This window comes from Rhinopithecus bieti, unplaced genomic scaffold, assembly GCF_001698545.2.
Source record: "Rhinopithecus bieti isolate Rb0 unplaced genomic scaffold, ASM169854v2 scaffold_2915, whole genome shotgun sequence".
Taxonomy (NCBI): domain Eukaryota; kingdom Metazoa; phylum Chordata; class Mammalia; order Primates; family Cercopithecidae; genus Rhinopithecus; species Rhinopithecus bieti.
This window is the reverse complement of record NW_016803881.1, coordinates 675,457-693,547: the sequence shown is the minus strand read 5'-3', so window position 1 is coordinate 693,547 and position 18,091 is coordinate 675,457. Positions and strand designations below refer to the sequence as shown.

The 18,091-nt window shown below is 41.7% G+C and overlaps 1 protein-coding gene across 1 annotated transcript in view; it reads right to left on the bottom strand.

The window, feature by feature from the left end:
* Positions 1–14,981, bottom strand: part of SOX30 (SRY-box transcription factor 30) — a 25,547-nt gene extending 10,566 nt beyond the window's left edge. Inside the window, 5 exon segments of the mRNA XM_017856728.1 lie at positions 596–1,088; positions 9,038–9,217; positions 11,059–11,298; positions 13,473–14,381; positions 14,384–14,981. Coding sequence (XP_017712217.1) covers positions 596–1,088; positions 9,038–9,217; positions 11,059–11,298; positions 13,473–14,381; positions 14,384–14,438 — 1,877 coding nt within the window. The 5' untranslated portion in view covers positions 14,439–14,981.
* Between the last annotated feature and the right edge of the window lie 3,110 nt (positions 14,982–18,091).

Genomic DNA, 18,091 nt, shown 5'->3' with positions numbered 1-18,091 from the left:
AAAAAGGGGGGGGGGGGGGGTTTAAAGGGGGAGATATATTGTTTTTTTTTTTTTGTGTTTTTTTTTTTTTTTTTTTTTTTTTTTTTGAGATGGTCACCCAGGCTGGAGTGTAGTGGTGTGATCTCAGCTCACCGCAACCTCTGCCTCCCGGGTTCAAGTGATTCTCCTGCTTCAGCCTCCTGAGTAGCTGGGATTACAGGCACATGCCACCATGCCTGGCTAATTTTTGTATTTTTAGTAGAGACAGGGTTTCACCATGTTGGCCAGGCTGGTCTCAAACTCCTGACCTCAAGTTACCCACCCACCTTGGCCTCCCAAAGTGCTGGAATTACAGGCATGAGCCACTGCACCTAGCCTGAAGCCTATATTCTTACATAACAAGAGTCAGCTGGAGCTGAGTTAGAGCATGCACTCTCTCTAGCTCTCCCAGTCCTCACCTGGCCCTCTCCATCTATTTATGTTAACTGCTTGTCTCCTATTCAGCAGAATTGAAGAAGTCCCCTTTTAAGTATTTAAAAACAAACAAAAAATGTTATCACAGGTAAAAACTCATCAGTTGAATGTTTAGGTAAAAGGGAAAAAAATGTTAATTTACCTTGATGGGAAGTAGTGAGGTCCGGGTAGGAAGTAAGGGTGATGAAAAGAGAATCTTGGTGGTGTCCCGAACAGTGTGGCTGGATGGCCAAGGGGAGGGGGCTGGTAGACATGTGGGTGTGGAATGGGAGAAGCCTGGGGGATTGGAGCACTTCTGGGACAAGGGGAAACGCTGGAATACTCCTTAGGAGGCTGGATGGTCGAAGTTGCAAATCTGGCATGGGCAGTACTTGCACTATTTGAAATCCTGTTGGTGCTCTCTAGAGAGACAGGGGTGGGTTGCTTCACAGTGTGAGTGCCTTCAGAATGCAGCTGATGAGTGTCTGTTTGGGAAGGCCCAGCAAAGCGTTGGGGCGGGAGTGCTGGATAGAGCGGCAGACTTGGATCCTGGATAGCCACCTGAGCAGCACTGGAGACGCTGGGCTGGAAAAGTGTGACGGGGCTTGGGCGCTGGACTGCAGGTGTGGGCAGCTGGATGGCAGGTGAGGTTTCACCTTTAGAAATAAAAATAGCATAAATCAAGAATCAACTGAGTCATTCCATGTTTTTCTTCTTTCAGTGAAGTTTAATAAATTGTATAAGCAGAGGCCTTCATCAACCACCTTACCTAACTGCATCATCACATCAAACCACTCTGTTTCATTTGCAGCATTTTGAACAAACTGAAGTTATCTTATTTTCTTGTTTATTTACATTTTTTGTCTCTCTCTCCCAACTAGACTCTAAGTGCCATGAGAAGAGCAACCTTTTCTGTTTTGTTTGCTGTTGTATCCCCAGGGTGAAACGTTCTGTCTGGCACAGAAGAGGCCCTCAACAAATATTTTTTAGATGAATAAACAAATGAATAAAATTATTGATAGATATACTAAAAGACCGAAAACAAATAAATGCTGGTATGCATATACACATTTAAAAATAATAATAATATGAAGCTATTGACACTAGTTACCTTTAAGGAGCCATGATCTAAGACAGGGGACAGGGCAGTGGGGCAGGAGGAAAAGCTAGACTTTCATTTTTTACCTACTGGTACTATTTGAATGTTCTGTTTACCTAAATATATTAATCTTATTTTTAATATTACTAGGGGTTTCAGAGTAGCAGTATGGGTCATTTTTCTTTTCTTTTATAAACTTCTCTATATTAAACTAAATTACAAATGACACAATTTTTTTAGCCGAAAAAACTTAAACAACAAAATTATTTCATTCTATTGTATTCAATATGAATACGAAAGGAAATTTCCAAGTGAGAACAGGACTTGCCACATGTCAACCACTGGTGACAGATATAAAAGGAATACTATTGCAGCAGAGCATGAAAGATATGGCAGAATTTTTAAAGGTAGGTGAAACAATTATGTTTTAGCTTTCTGTTCCTGAAGAAGACAGGACTACTGATTGAGCTGCTAAGTGACCCAAATGACACACCTAGCCTAAATTTAATTCAACTTTCCTGATGAAAGACAGATGGATGCCACAGCAAGAGAGTCATGATCTAGTGTATTGCAATACGGTTCCGAATCCATTAATAAAGAAGATGCAGTTCAAGAAATTCTGTGCTTGGACATGTCTCTGTCAGAGACTGAAAGAAATGTGGATCTTTTTCCAGCCTCATCCAGGTGACTTCCCTCTCCTTCCTTTTCTCCAGATAAAGCAGATAATACCCCTCTTAAAGCAGGAAGTAGGGAATTAAAGGACATAGCCATCTGTTTGAAGATGGCCTCTGACCCAGTGAAGTAGAGAAATAGGATGTAATGATGCTGCCCTGATTCTCACCTGATGAGGTTATATGGACTAGCCCTCCTATCTATGAGGCCAGGCCCTACTCAGGCCCTTCCTGATTTATCGAGCACAGCTTAATTTCCCTTGTCCACGTTCCCTCCAAACTTCGTAAATCTATCACTTATCAGGAAATAGTGTAAATTTTTGTGATTATTTGCATGTCTGCCACCCCAACCATGATCACCAAACTGGGAGATTGAGAGCAGGAACTCTCAATTCCTATTTGTATCCCAGTATCTAGCCAGAACCTGGTTAATAAAAAATAGTTAAGAAAAGTATGAATGGATACAGCTTTTATAAAAGTTTCAAAGCCTTTAAATGAATAGGAATACTCATATAAAAGGAGGATGCTGGCATAACTGACATCAAAGACATGTAATCAAAGATCTGAAGAGAATTCCAGACTACCATGCTATAAGCGAGACAGGGTAGTGGGATGGGGGGGGACTCATCTCATCTTCACTTACGTATTTTTTCCATACATGCCCACTGACCACCAGACCTTGCAGCACCACCCGCACTGACACCATACCCATTGGCTAGAGAGCTTGCAAGCTGTCTGAAAAAACTAAGCAGCATTCCACCATAAATCTTACTCAAGGGAGTTAACTCTATCGCCTGCATGTGAGAATGGCCTCCTGGCGAATTTTAGAATGACAATCTAGAATTAGAATGACAATCCTAACCCCTAGGATTGTAACAGTAAAATTTCTAGGATTGAAATACTAAAATCTCCACCCAGGGAGATTTTCTGATCATGATCAACATATGAGTTAGCATGATTCCTTACTTGTCTGCACACCCTGCACTCCAGCCTGCATATGTAATGACACTCACCTGCCTCATGAATTACGCATATCACCCTCCTTAAGACACCACAGTGCACTCCCTTGGAGAGCCAGCCAGAGAACCCTTTCTCCTGCGCTGTCTCTCTTAATGCCCAATCTTTCCAGGCATAAGCCCTAACAACCCCTGTCTAGGAAAAATTTGCCTGGTCTCTTGTTAATTTCTGTTACACTGAGAGCCAAGAACCTTGTGCCAGTAACATAAGAACTTTCAGACACTAGAAACAGGTTGGGTGCCACGGCTCACATTTGTAATCCCAACACTTTGGAAGGCCAAGATGGGAGAATCACTTGAGTCTGGAGTTTGAGACTAGACTGGGCAACCTAGCAAGACCCCATCTTTACAGAAAAAAAAAGAACTAGAAAGAGGAGCTTGGGAGATAGTACTAAATGTGAGTGACAGAGTAAACAATGCACCAGACATAAAAATAATACCAGACAAGGGTTGGGCGTGGTGGCTCACGCTTGTAATCCCAACAGATAGATGGAGGGAGGCTGAAGCAGGTAGATTGCCTGAGGTCAGAGGTTCAAGACCAGCCCGGCCAACATGGTAAAACCCCATCTCTACTAAAAATACAAAAATCAGCCGGGCATGGTGGCATGCACCTGTAATCCCAGCTACTCGGGAGGCTGAGGCAGGAGAATTGCTTAAACCTGGTAGGTGGAGGTTGCAGTGAGCTGAGATCATGCCACTGCACTCCCACCTAGGTAACAGCACAACTCTATCTCAAATAATAATAATAATAATGCCAGACAAGACAGATTCTATCAAAGAAATAGTAAAAGTAGTTATATCTATAATTGCTACGACTACCTTATTAACTCTTTGACAGCAGAGACTATAAAAAAACTTTATATATTGTTCCTAGCAGAGTTTGCCCCATAATAGGATTTAATAAACCTTAGTAGTGAAGGCGGCAGGTAAGCAGGCATACAAACGTGCCACTGGAATTCACTCAGAAGATATCTGAGATAAAACTCACTGTCACAGGGGAGAATACCAAATTAAACTGCCACAATTCACATATATTTACTGAATATCTTAACGGGATAAAAGTGTACTGGGAAGATCTAGTACAGGACAAGTGATTGATTAGAACAAAAAGGTTTGGTAGAATACCCAGTAAAATGAAATCAGCTTGAGGGCCGGGTGCAGTGGCTCATGCCTGTAATCCCTGCACTTTGGGAGGCTGAGATGGGCAAATTATTTGAGTCCAGGAGTTCGAGACCAAGCTGACCAATGTGGCGAAACCCCATCTCTACTAAAAATACAAAAATTAGCCAGGCGTGGTGGCACTCGCCTGTAGTCCCAGCTATTCAGGAGGCTGAGGCAGGAGAATCGCTTGAACCTGAGAGGCAGAGGTTGCAAGGAACAGAGATCATGCCACTGCACTCTAGCCTGAGAGACAGAGTAAGACTCCCTCTCAAAAAAAAAAAAAAAAAAAGAAAAGAAAAAGCTTGATTGAGAGCCAAATAATGGAGAAATATTACTAGAAAATCCATTAATTCAGTGTGTGAAATATTATGCAGTAGTAATCACAACATATTTAAATTTATGATCCTGGTTAAAGAGAAAGTCAAAAAAATCTACCCTGGGGTTATTCAATTTTTGGAATATTGATACTGGCTAGGGAAAAGGCTGATAGAGATTAAAATAAAAAGTTCATAGAAAATGGAGATTATTTTACACAACAATGCTAAAAACACAGAAGAAAGAAATGTGCCTCAAAGTCACAGTTACTATGGCTAACTGGCAAAAAATAAAAAATGATAACAAAATAACAACAAAACAACAAAAAACCTTCAAAAGCTTGTCCAAATGTACAAATAAGCCCAACTGTGGTGAGGCAAATGCAAAAACGTTAGGCAGTCCAAAGGAAAACAGAAGGAGCCACATCTGAGAGACCTCAAAGTCAATACCAATTGACTCCAAATATTTTTACAAAAAGGAAAGAATCAGTGGAATTATTTAGTCATTACGGTATAAACAGCAACTGAAAGAGAAGAGACAGACACAATAAATTATTTCTACTAAAGAAGACCTTAAGAAGGTTTCTGAACCCTAACTAATTTCAAAGCAAATAGCTTAAAAATATTAGATCAACTACCGTATTCAATTGACAAAAAGAATATAAATAGATCTTAGATGGCATTCACCTAAGACTTTTTTTTTTTAAAGGAAGAAAAGAAAAGAAAAAAAAAAGACAAACCTCTGTCCAGGCATGGGGGCTCACAACCTGTAATCTCAGCACTTTGGGAGGCAGAGGTGGGTAGATCACCTGAGGTCAGGAGTTTGAAAAACCAGCCTGGCTATCATGGTGAAACCCTACTAAAAATACAAAAATTAGCTGGGCATGGTGGTACATGCCTGTAATCCCAGCTACTAGGGAGGCTGAGGCAGGAAAAGCACTTGAACCCAGGAGGCAGAGGTTGCAGTGAGCTGAGATTGCGCCACTGCACTCCAGCATGGGCAACAGAGTGAGATTTCGTCTCAAATATATATATAAATATAAACATTAAAAAATTTTTTTAAAACCTCAAGGTAGAACTGAGAAAATTTTAGACAAAGTAGGTACAAATGGCTTCTGCCAGAGATTTTTAGCAAGTTAATATGACTTCCAGCTATTGAAACTAGTGACCTTGAGAACTCTAGCTTGGTGAGTCTATTATCTACACCTGAAATGGTGGTGAAATCTATACAGTATGATATTAATGCGCAAAGCTTGCTACAGAAAAAGAGCAAATTGTTTCTATATGAGAAAAATCACATACCTCACTATCTTGGTATCTTTCTTCCATGGAAATAAAGCAAACATGCTTGAAAAACAAAATTATCACTTCATATTTAGAATATGAAATTACTTGAAACAAACAAAAAAAGTATATAAACTAACATCTGCACATTACAAGATATTAAAATTATGATTCCCCAAGATTATAGCACACAAGAGATGTGCTATAATCTGTTCTAAAAGCTTCACAAATGATTTAGAATATTAAATATACAGTGAAATTTCCAAATTTGCAAGTGATACTGACTTCTCTAAGTAATATAACGCCAAGTTGATGAGAACGATCTATAAGAATATATTTCAAAGCTATATGATTGGGGAATAAAATAGCAGATAAATTTCATGATTTATTATTAAGGTGTATATCTTAATAATTCCCAAATTATGCTTATAAGATAATGTTCTTTGTTTATCTTTTAAGATGCAAGAAATAATTTTGTTTGTTTTTAGAGACAGGGTCTTGCTATGTTGCCCAGGCTGGTCTCGAATTCCTAGGCTCCCAAAGCACCAGGATTAAAGGCATGAGTCACCACAGCTGGCCCAAGAAATGAATCTTTACTGACACTACATAGCACCAGAAATAAGGGATACTGTAAAAAACAAAACAAAAAACTAAGCACAAACAAAAAAATAATTGTTGTCTTAGATCTGATTACTGTTGTGCATAGCTCTGAAATGCTTCCTATAATTCTGCCTACCATACTTAAATACAACATCATGGAGAAAGAACCCTGCCAACATTCGAAAAAATTTTCCAGTTTCTACTCAACCCTTATCTTTGCTCAGAATGGCATAAAATATATCAAATGTCAGCTGCTTCAAATGAGAACACTGTTAATTCTATTTCTGGGAAGAGAAAATATGCAGAATTTAACAGTTGGTAGAAGCAGATGTAAGTGAGGTCTTGGAAAAAGGGATAAAAAGAAGAAACTTATATTATGAAAACAGAAATCATAACATAACACAGGCTGGGCATGGTGGCTCACACCTGTAATCCCAGCACTTTGGGAAGCCGAAATGGGTGGATCACTTGAGGCCAGGATAACATGGTGAAACCCCATCTCTACTAAAAATGCAAAAATTAGATGGGCATGGTGGTGTGCACCTGTAGTCTCAGCTACTCGGGAGGCTGAGGTGAGAGAATTGCTTGAACCCAGGAGGCAGAGGCTGCAGTGAGCCAAGATCGGGCCACTACACTCCATCTTGGGTAATGGAGCAAGACTCTGTCTCAAAAAATAAATAAATAATGTAACAGAAAAAACAAGGTAAGCGAAAAAAGTCATAATTAAGCCTGTGTTGAAATACAAGATTAAAGAAGTCACTACCAAATAGTGAAGACTGAGAGTCCCTGACTGTGCTAGGAGAGAACAGGGCTATAGGATCAGCTTTCTGCATCTCTCTCTTGAGTCTAGACATCTGGAATATAGCTTGTTGCTATCAATTGCTAAAATGATACATTAAAAACAACAACAACAACACTGAAAATGCCTAAAATTCTAATAAGTCAGTTTCCAAGGCATCTAAAACTCTCAGCTCATATGGCTGGCTTTATTACCAGAAGGATTTAAACAGGTTAAAAAAAAAAATAGAAAAAGCAGGTTTAAGCAGTCTTAGTAGTTTCAAGAATGTGGGCCAGGTGTGGTGGCTCACACTTATAATCCTGGCACTTTGAGAGGTCAAGGCTCAATCACTTGAGCCCAGGATTCAATACCAGCCTGGGCAACATGACAAAACCCCATCTCTAAAAAAATACAAAAATTAGTTGGGCATGGTGGTGTGCACCTGTAGTCCCAGCTTGAGGTGGGAGAATCGTTTGAGCCCAGGAGGACAAGGCTGCAGTGATCTGTGATCCCGCTACTGCACTGCAGCCTAGGCAACAGAGTAAGACCCTGTCTCAAAAAAAAAAAAAAAAAAAAAAAAAAAAGTGACAGCAAGCAGTGAATGTATAAAGCTCTCCTTTAAAAATGGTTAAAACATGTTCTGGGGGCCAGGCATGGTGGCTCATGCCTGTAATCCCAGCACTTCGGGAGGCAGGGCGGACAAATCACCTGAGGTCAGGAGTTCCAGACCAGCCTGACCAACATGGAGAAACCCCATCTCTACAAAAAATACAAAATTAGCTGGCTGTGGTGGTACATTCCTATAATCCCAGCACTTGGGAAGGCTGGGGCAGGTGGATCACCTGAGGTCGGGAGTTCCAGACCAGCCTGACCAACATGGAGAAACTCCATCTCCAGAAAAAATACAAAATTAGCCGGGTATGGTGATACATGCCTATAATACCAGCTACTCAGGAGGCTGAGGCAGGAGAATTGCTTGAACCCGGGAGGCGGAGGTTGTGGTAAGCTGAGATTGCACCATTGCACTCCAGCCTGGTCAACAAGAGTGAAAACTCTGTCTCAAAAAAAAAAAAAAAATGTTCTGGAAAAACAAACCAATGATGGATAGCCCTATAACAAGTTATTAAGATATTAGCTTCTCAATTTTTGGTTCTCAAAATCAATAACAGGAATGTAAAGAACTCAGAGGAGACATTTAGAAAGATTAATATAATGAACCAAACAAATATTTGTTAGAAAATAGATTACTTCCACTGCTTTTCTAGAGCAGTGAGAGAATGGTCTCAACAAATCAGTATCATTACTAAGTTCCAGGACAGGATGCCTCATACCCCATTATCAAGACATTCTTTTATGCTGTTAGTAAAAAGACTCTCCTTTTTCCTATTGAATTACCTCAGTCATTTCCTGCATTATCTGCCTAATCTATGGGTCCATCCTGATTTGCTTAAAAGGTCTGAGGTTTTACACATGGATTATTTGCTACTCTGGCAAACCAAGTGTTTTGATCTCTACTGAAATTTTTCCTTCTCCTATTTAATGTTCTCACTTTCCCTCTTCTTTTTTTTCCTTAATATTGTTGTTCCAAATTCTTAAGACTAACAGAAAGAAAACTTCAAACTTGAGGTAAAATTTTCTTGCAGATATTTAAAAAATAGTAATCTACGATAAAACTAACTCACCAACTGGATGAGTGATGGGATTCTGTAGGCTGGGAATTACCACAGAGCATGTAGGTGAGCGATAAGGATAAACTGTTGTAGGATTTGTAGAGATGATATTCTGTGTGGTACCAGAAAATACATTGGAAACACTTAGAGGGAATCGTTTTCGCTTCCCTGGACGAGGCTGATAAACCCAACCTATAGAAGACAAAATATGTTTAAATGTGTAGCCTCTATTTAGCCTTTAAATAATTTTTTTCATACTAAAATGCAAAGCACTTTAAAGTGTTTTAAAAACAAATTATTGTCTAAAGTATCTTTTCCAGTTCCGGGATATCAGTTCAGTGAATGACTTCTCCACTGTGTATTTTAACATACATATCCAAATAGCTCCTGACTAGCGACCAATGTTATAACTCATAATTGAAAGGAAGAGGGTCATTTTTTTTTTTTTTTTTTTTTTTTTTTGAGACGAAGTCTTGCACTGTTGCCTGGACTGGAGTGCAATGGCGCAATCTCGGCTCACTGCAACCTCTGCCTCCCAGGTTCACGCGATTCTCTTGCCTCAGCCTCCTGAGCAGCTGGGATTACAGGTGCACACCACCACACCTGACTAATTTTTTGTATTTTTAGTTGGCCAGACTGGTCTCGAACTCCTGACCTCGTGATCTGCCCGCCTCGGCCTCCCAAAGGGCTGGGATTACAGGCGTGAGCTACTGCGCCCAGCCAAGGGTCAAATGTTTTATAACCAATGACACAGAATGAATCTGTAGTACAGTCAACATCAAAACCGCTGTACTTGAATCCCAAAGGCTTTCCTCCACCTTATCAAACAATGCCTCACTATGACATTATTCATCTCCTCATTTCCTCACATTCTGTAAGATACAATTGTCTATATCTTACAATGCAATAGTCACTAATGATCAGTCACTATTTCTTTTTTTTTTTTTTGAGACGGAGTCTCGCTCTGTCGCCCAGACTGGAGTGCAGTGGCAAGATCTCAGCTTACTGCAAGCTCTGCCTCCTGGGTTCACGCCATTCTCCTGCCTCAGCCTCCCAAGTAGGTGGGACACAGATGCCCACCACCATGACTGGCTAATTTTTTTTTTTTTATGTATTTTTAGTAGAGATGGGGTTTCACTGTATTAGCCAGGATGGTCTCGATCTCCTGACCTCGTGATCCACCTGCCTCGGCCTCCCAAAGTGCTGGGATTACAGGTGTGAGCCACGGCACCTGGCCAATCAGTCACTATTTTTATGCCTAGTTCAAGAAAAGCCACTCTCCTAAACTCAGCAATCTCCAAGTCCACAAATAACTCAATTTCTTCCAAAGTCAGACCAGTGGAACTATGGCATTTGCAGCCACTGTGTAATCAGAACAATCACTGGTTCCCTACAGGTGCTGCCTCTGACCTTCATTCCTAGAACCTCTCTCCCAATATTTCAGAAAATAGTAAGTTTTGTCCCACCTTGCACAGACATGCTGGCCATACTTGTATTTTCCCAAGCTTAATCCCTGTGTTCTCACTGCTAGGGAGAAATCGGATTTATTTCACACTATATCATGACAGGGCTAAATCTGTCAATCAGAAGGCAGGACTATGTTCTGACAATCATATGTTAAAATGGAATATGGTGACAATCCCTGCATTCTCATTAAGTGTAGACTGCATTTTTTTTCTGTTGCTGTCATTTTAACACTTCTATAGTTTACTTGCAAAATTATAGCCTAAAGCTTTCGAGATGTACTTTCATTAAATTTATATCTATCTAAATCAAAATCACAATGGAACCGCTTGCGCTCTGATTTGTATGGGTTGGTGAATATGAACTCAGATATCCCTTTGCTTGGTTCCATTTAAGGAAACTCATGCCCAGTGCGTCATGTCAATTGTTGTTATATTAGTCATTCTTCTCTTTTTTGTACATACCAGAAAAAAATTATACATTTTTGTCTTTCAAATTCAACCTACCCTAATCCTTTAACTAAATAAATTCATTTAAAAGAAGTAAGAGGCATTATTTCATTTGATTACCAGGAAATTCCTCTCTGTGCTTTTCTTTAATCTTTTGTGCTTCATCGTAATAGGGTTTCTTTTGTTCTTCACTAAGTTTGTTCCACTCTAACCCAAGCTGGACACTGATTTCTGCATTGTTGGCTGCTGGGTTAGCTTTGGCTAGTGCTGGTCGGTGGATCCTTGCCCAAACCATAAATGCGTTCATGGGTCGCTTCACATGACCATTTCTGTCCTTACTGAAGGGAGTGTCTGGTATGCCTACATGACAAAAATTAAGAGGCTAAATTAATGTGTCACACACACACACAATTTTAAGGTAAAGTGCACCTCCGTCTATACTTATTTTTGAAATAGGTGGAGGAAATGCACACTTCAGTATAACCAAAAAAAACATGCCAGTATTCCACAATTCCTTACATCCCCTGAACTCGCCATTCTGAACTGTAGTTTAGAATGACTCCTTTTCCTCAAAGAGAATAATACTGTTGAAGATACTGTGGAAATAATCACGTTGAAGAGAGTAAATTGTTGGCTTATTACTTCTTTGATCTGTATTATTAGTACCTCTAACAATAATTAACATTTAGTTTGTTTACCAATAAAAATATTCTATCATTAAGGGACAGGAACCACACATTACTTACTCGTGACTATAACTTAGCTAGGTAGAGGTTCTCTAAACATTCACAGGAACTCATCTACATGCTGCTCTTGTGTCCTTTCAAGCAAAAATATTTATCAAATTATAATACTATATTAGTTGTATTTCACTATGAAGCTGAAGCTCCCACCAAGTGGAATCATCAACACTAGTCCTGTGTCCTGGGAGAAGATGAGAGAAAACAATAAAAATAATTTTTTGGGTCGGGCCTGGTGGCTCACGCCTGTAATCCCAGCACTTTGGGAGGCCAAGGCAGGTGGATCACGTGAGGTCAGGAGTTTGAGACCAGCCTGGCCAACATGGTGAAATCCCATCTCTACTGAAAATACAAAAATTAGCTGGGCGTGGTGGCTCATGCCTGTAGTCCCAGCTACCTGGGAGGCTGAGGCAGGAGAATCACTTGAACCCAGGAGGTGGAGGTTGCAGCGAGCTGAGATCATGCCACAGTACTCCAGACTGGGCAACGGAGTGAGACTCGGTCTCAAAAAAAGTTTTTTGGAAGTCACAGAAGGCAGATGCAATGGCTCACATTTGCTTCTGACCTTCGTTCCTAGAACCTCTCTGCCAATATTTCAGAAAAAAAATGAGAGGAAATAATAAAAGTAATTTTTTTGAAAGTCAGGGAAGGCAGGCACAATGGCTCACACCTGTAATCCCATTACTTTGGGAGGCCGAGGCGGAGGATTGCTTCAGCTCAGGAGTTCGAGATGGGCATCTCTTTTTCATAAAATAAAATTTAAAAGAAGAAAGTCACGGAGCCAGTTGAAATTTCAACAAAGGAAGCTACCAAATTCACATCTCTCATGTATTTTATCAAAAATAACCGTCCATAAATTTATATTTTAGGATTGCCTGATATATTAAAATTCCTTAAAACACTAAGGATGAAATAAGTAGTATAAAGAAAGCTTTCCCTTTCTTTCCTTTAGAAAACAAAAATCTAAAAAATACTAAAGAGAAAAGCAACAGAGTGGAGTGGAGAGGAAGAATCAACACAGAAAATTTAAAAAAATAAACATAAAGAAAATATGAACCAAAGATTAATATGACTTTCCAAGATGTTCACCGGCAAAGTGTTCTGTGTGAACTAAATTGTAAAATAAGAATTTGCTAACTTTATATCTGGAAATACTGGATAGAAATAAAAACATCTATTTGTACTTGTTACCGCTGCGACTAGTCATTTCTTTAAAAACAATATTTATGCCTTATTCTACCGTATTATTTTCAGTATTTCTATAAGTCCTTACCTTTCAGAGGAATAAACACTAAAATATTACATCGAATCACGTACTGTTTTCTGCTAGAAGAATGTTTATTGCTCATTTTTAAAGATAGCCTCTATAATGGGTATAAATTTTCCTATTTAATTATAATCACTTTTTTCATTAAACACCATTACTTCTATCTTGACACATATAAAAGTACTGAGCTATTATAATATTTTTAATCTTGATTATTTGTAGCATATAAACTGAGGGCTCTGTGCTGTCTAGAAAATACCTCTATTTTGTGTACAAAAATTAGTCCTATCTAAATACTGGGCCTTAAAATCGATTTTTAAAAAACTACTTGAGAATCTTGAAGGCATTCGTGTATTCTACTGCTATATATACAAGTCGATCAGAAGTGGTACCTGTGCAGACTCTGCCCTGAAAAGAATCAGTTCCATGACTTTACTTTTGTAGTTTAGACTTGGGAACTGCTGACAAAACAGCTATGGGCAACACAGGTGCAGTTTTGAAAACCCTTCTCCCCTGCTGTCTAATACCTGCATCTGAGGGCAACACGGTGAGCGGGACATCTTTCGTTTCGATTTTTACAGAAGGCTCCAGTAGGGACTGCATTTTAATAGGCACTGGTGTAAGGGGGACTTTGGTCAATCTTATCAGCTCTGAAGGCGGAGCTCCCTGAAACTGGATCCGGGCCCCAGGGGGGACCGTGTCGAGAGTAAAAGGGATCCTGAGGTCTTGCTGGTGCGGCCCAAAGGCACCGGACGTTGGGGCCAAGATGACCTCTGCGCTGCCATGAACTAGGCCATTGGACGCGGGCTCTGCGCCGAGCCTGCAGTCCTCGAGGAGTCTCTCGGGTTCCTCCGTTTTGATCACACCTTCTCGGATGGCCGCCGGGCTTTTGCCTTCCCCGCCTTTCATCGAGTCTCTCATGACCTCCTCGGCCGCCAGCTTGCCCTTCTCGTTCCCTCGGAAGTAGCCGAGGGCCGGTCCGGGACCTTCCAACTTTACCACCCTGGAGGCTCTAGGACAGGTCTCGACGCCCCCACGAGGACCCAATGACGGGTCCAGGCCGGGCCCCAGCTCCTGCTTCTTGGCCTTGAAGTGCAGCGCCCGGGGCTGCACCGGGTGCAACTCCGGCCTGGAGGGGGCGCCCTCGCACGCTGACGGCGGCGGCAGGAGCCGAAGGTCGGGCCTGAACTGCAACAGCCGCGCCTGCGCGGGCGAAGCAGCGGCTTCCTCTTCCCGGGCCTGAGGCTGTGGTAGCAGCAACACTTGCTCTGGCTTCACCTGCAGCAGCCGCCGCACCGCGGGCTGTAAGCCGGACGCCACGGACTCCCCGCACGACGAGGCCAAGGTCGCACTGGCGGCCACGCTTAGTGTGGGAGGCGACGGAGGGGGCTCCACGGCCCCTGCCCAAAAGGTGGTGCCCCCGACCGGCAGCGGGGCGGAGCGGGATGCAACGGGCGCTGTTGCGGCGGCGGCTCCTGTCTGGCTCTCTCCATGGGGGAGGGGGACGCCCAGGCCTGGATTGTGAGCTCAGCCGTTTGTTGGCTACCTTCCCCCTCCCCCTTTCGGTTAAGACCCCTGCAAGGCCTTTGCTACCCAGAATCATACGCGGTTCAAAACGCAGCTGTCTGTTTGGGCCTCACCAATCACAAGCGACCGATACCCCCGGAGGGCCAATCACAGGCGGGCTTTCCGGCTCTTCCCGGTTCCTACTCTCGCCTCGTGCTGAGTCCTCGAATCACCTGCTATGGCGGAAGCCGCCGCACTTGTTGCCCATTTTCTCTGACTCTCCCTCTCTTGTGGAGTTCTCTCCTGGCCGCGTTGTCTTTAGTTATCCCTACCCCTCCCGGAGCTGCGACAATGGCGTTGCCCAGGAAACGCTGCGCTTCCAGGCCACTGACGTCCAGGGAATAAAGTCTTGCGTCACAAGGCGAGCGACGCCTTGTGGGCCCGCTCTGTGCGGCATGAGTAATCTGTCGGCCCTGAGTATCACCAGGGCTTTTGAATCTTTGCCAAGGAAGAATGGTGAAGATTTTGCAACTTATCAATAACCCATTAGCTGATCTTGCTGGGGAGGCTCTTCGACTTTGTGTGATTATTGTGCAAAAGTTTCAGTTAATCACCAGGCCCTGTGGTCCTACTTCCAAAATATTGTACATCCCAAATTCGTCCACTGTTTTGTGTTTCTACCTGCCATTATCCTGTTCCAGGCTCCCACCATCTTTCACTGGGATACCACCTTAACCCTGTACATAGTCTCCCTGCTTGTCACTCTTGCCCCACTACAATCCAGCTGCCAGTGATCTTTCGAAAACGCAAATCTAAGGTTGCCACACTTTTCCTAAAGCTTTCCATGGCTCCCCACTGATCGTGTGATGAAAGTCTAAAATTCTTAGCAAAGCCTTAAAAATCCCCCAATGGCTTGGGATCTAACCTACTACTACTACTACTATTAGATTGGTGCAAAAGTAATTGTGGCTTTTGCTCTTAAATAGTTACTGAGTCTTTGGGTTTCAGCCACATTGGCCCCCTCATCATTCTCTTTCTACTGCGGGGTCTGTAAACATGCTCAGCGTGCTACTCTTTCCTTTGTGTCTCCTTAATTCCTCCTTCCCATTTTTCAAATTGCAGCTCAACTGGGACTTCTTCAAAGAAGCTTTTACTGACTCTGAAAATCAGATCAATTAGAATTTTTATGTGATGATTCTACTGCCTCTCTCACTTGACTATAAAGTCCTTGAAGTCAGAACTGTTTGTGTTTTGCCCAACACTGAATCCCCAATGCAGACCATTGAGCCTGGCATATAGTACTCAATAAATACTTGTTGAATAAATAACTGAATAGCAACTGTGATAGGGTAATAATAAAATAGTAATAATCACTACCTGTGTTAAGGGCTTACTCTTATGCTAGACACTGTTCCAAATCCTTTCCATGTTTATGATTCTCCTTTTACTAGGATTGTGTTTATTTCCATTACACATCACCAAGAAAAACAAAAAGAAATCCTGTATTAACATTTGTTGCATTTCTAAATGACATTCTGGCCAAAAGCTATAGTTTATCTTGACGTAGATGATTTTTGCAATCAAGACAAGTTATCACTCAAAGAAAACCACTCCAATTCATTGTCTAATCCTCTGGTAACAAATGTGGTCAACAGGAGTTCTTACACCTGGCAGATAGACAAGGGCAATGGTTTTCAAACTTTTATCTCAAGAACTCATTATATCCATAAAAACTTGAAGATCAAAAAAAAGATTTTGTTCATGTGGATTTTATCTATCAATATTTACCATGTTGTAAATAAAAACAAATGTTAAAGATCATTACCAACTCACTTAAAACATCAACAATAAAACTGTTATGTGGTAACACGTTTTCATAGGAAAAAAATATATTTTACCCACATTATGCTCACAAGAGAACAAAGTAAAAAGAGCAAATATTACATTAGGATTATTATGAAAATAGTTTTAACCTAGCCGACTTTGAAAGTGTCCGTCCCCATACCACATTTTGAGAACCACTGTACTAAGGTTTAAATGGGAGAGGCAACTGTATGCATGAGCAAAAGCTGATAAAAGAGGCAAATAAATTAAGTTGTCAGAGGTGTGTGAACCAGAGCAACTCCATCTTGAGTAGGTGCTGGGTAAAATGAGGCTGAAACATACTGGGTTGCATTCCCAGACAGTTAAGGCATTACAAGTCACAGGATGAGATAGGAGGCTGGCACAAAATACAGGTCATAAAGACCTTGCTAATAAAACGGGTTGCAGTAAAGAAGCTGGCTAAAACCCACAAAAACTAAGATGGTGACGAGAATGACCTCTTGTCGTCCTCACTGCTACACTCACACTGGCAGCATGACAGTTTACAGATGTCACTGCAATGTCAGGAAGTTACCCTATATGGTCTAAAAAGGGGAGGCATGAATAATCCACCCCTTATTTAGCTTATCATCAAGAAATAACCATTAAAATGGGCAACCAGCAGCCCTTGGGGTTGCTCGGTCTATGGAGTAGCCATTATTTTATTCCTTTACTTAATAAACTTGCTCTCACTTTATGGAGTCGCTCTGAATTCTTCCTTGTGCAAGATCCAAGAGCCCTCTCTTGGGGTCTGGATCTGGACCCCTTTCTTGTAACATCTTTCTGGTGACCCAGATGGGATTATACTGCGTAAGCCCGCAGTAAGTGGCAAGGTCCTATAACATCTTTCTGGCAACTATGGAATGGACTCTATTATGGAAACCCTGACCCAAAGGCTAACTTTGGGTAAGTGTTGGGGTCCGGTAACGTCTTTCTGGTGAACCCTAAGGGGACAATACTGACGAGACTCCTGACTCAAAGGAAATAGATTACAGCACTGATTGGACAACTTTGGGTAAGTGGTGGGGTACCCAGATAAAGAATGGGATTGGGTTAGAGGCCCAACTTAAGAGGGTTAGAGTCCCTTCTAAGATTTAGGGGGCTAGAAGACCCTCTCGGTAAAGTCCCTTTTGGCTAAGAACAGATTCGGCATTACAGGATGTTAACTTCTATTCTCCTTGGAATAATTTGCCTTGTACTCTTTGCTGACGGATGTGGGTGACAGGGTTAGGCAGGTACAGGATCATGGGACATGAGGAGATTTTTCCTCCCATAAAGGGAAAACTTGAGAGCCGATGGGACTGCTGGAAAACATCCCTTCACTACTGAGAAGTGACCACCTGAACTCTTCACTGTCGCTGCAATGGGTGGGTCTTTGTATGGCTTTCCTGAACACCTGGCCTTCCCCACCTTGCCTCAGGCAATGCTGTCGTCTCTCTCTGTGCAAACTGGTTGTAGGAATGGTAAAAATCACTATTTCTTACAAAGTTTTGATTAATGGAAGAAAAGATTTGTAAGGCTAGTCTTAAGCTGTAGCCAATCTGGTGTGTTTCCTGTGTCATTCTGTATTATTCTGTCATAAAGAGGGGTACCTTAGGATAGAACATGGGCTTAGGACATCTATAAGCCTGCTGTTCAAGATGGCCCAGCAAACTGCTCAGTTACAAACTTTCGTGCAGGTCCCCCAAAAAAACTGGATAAGGTTTCCCTCTTGTCTTGTATGTCCTTGGGAGCTTGACCTTGTAACCATGTGGCTGTGCTTTCTCTTTCACAGTGG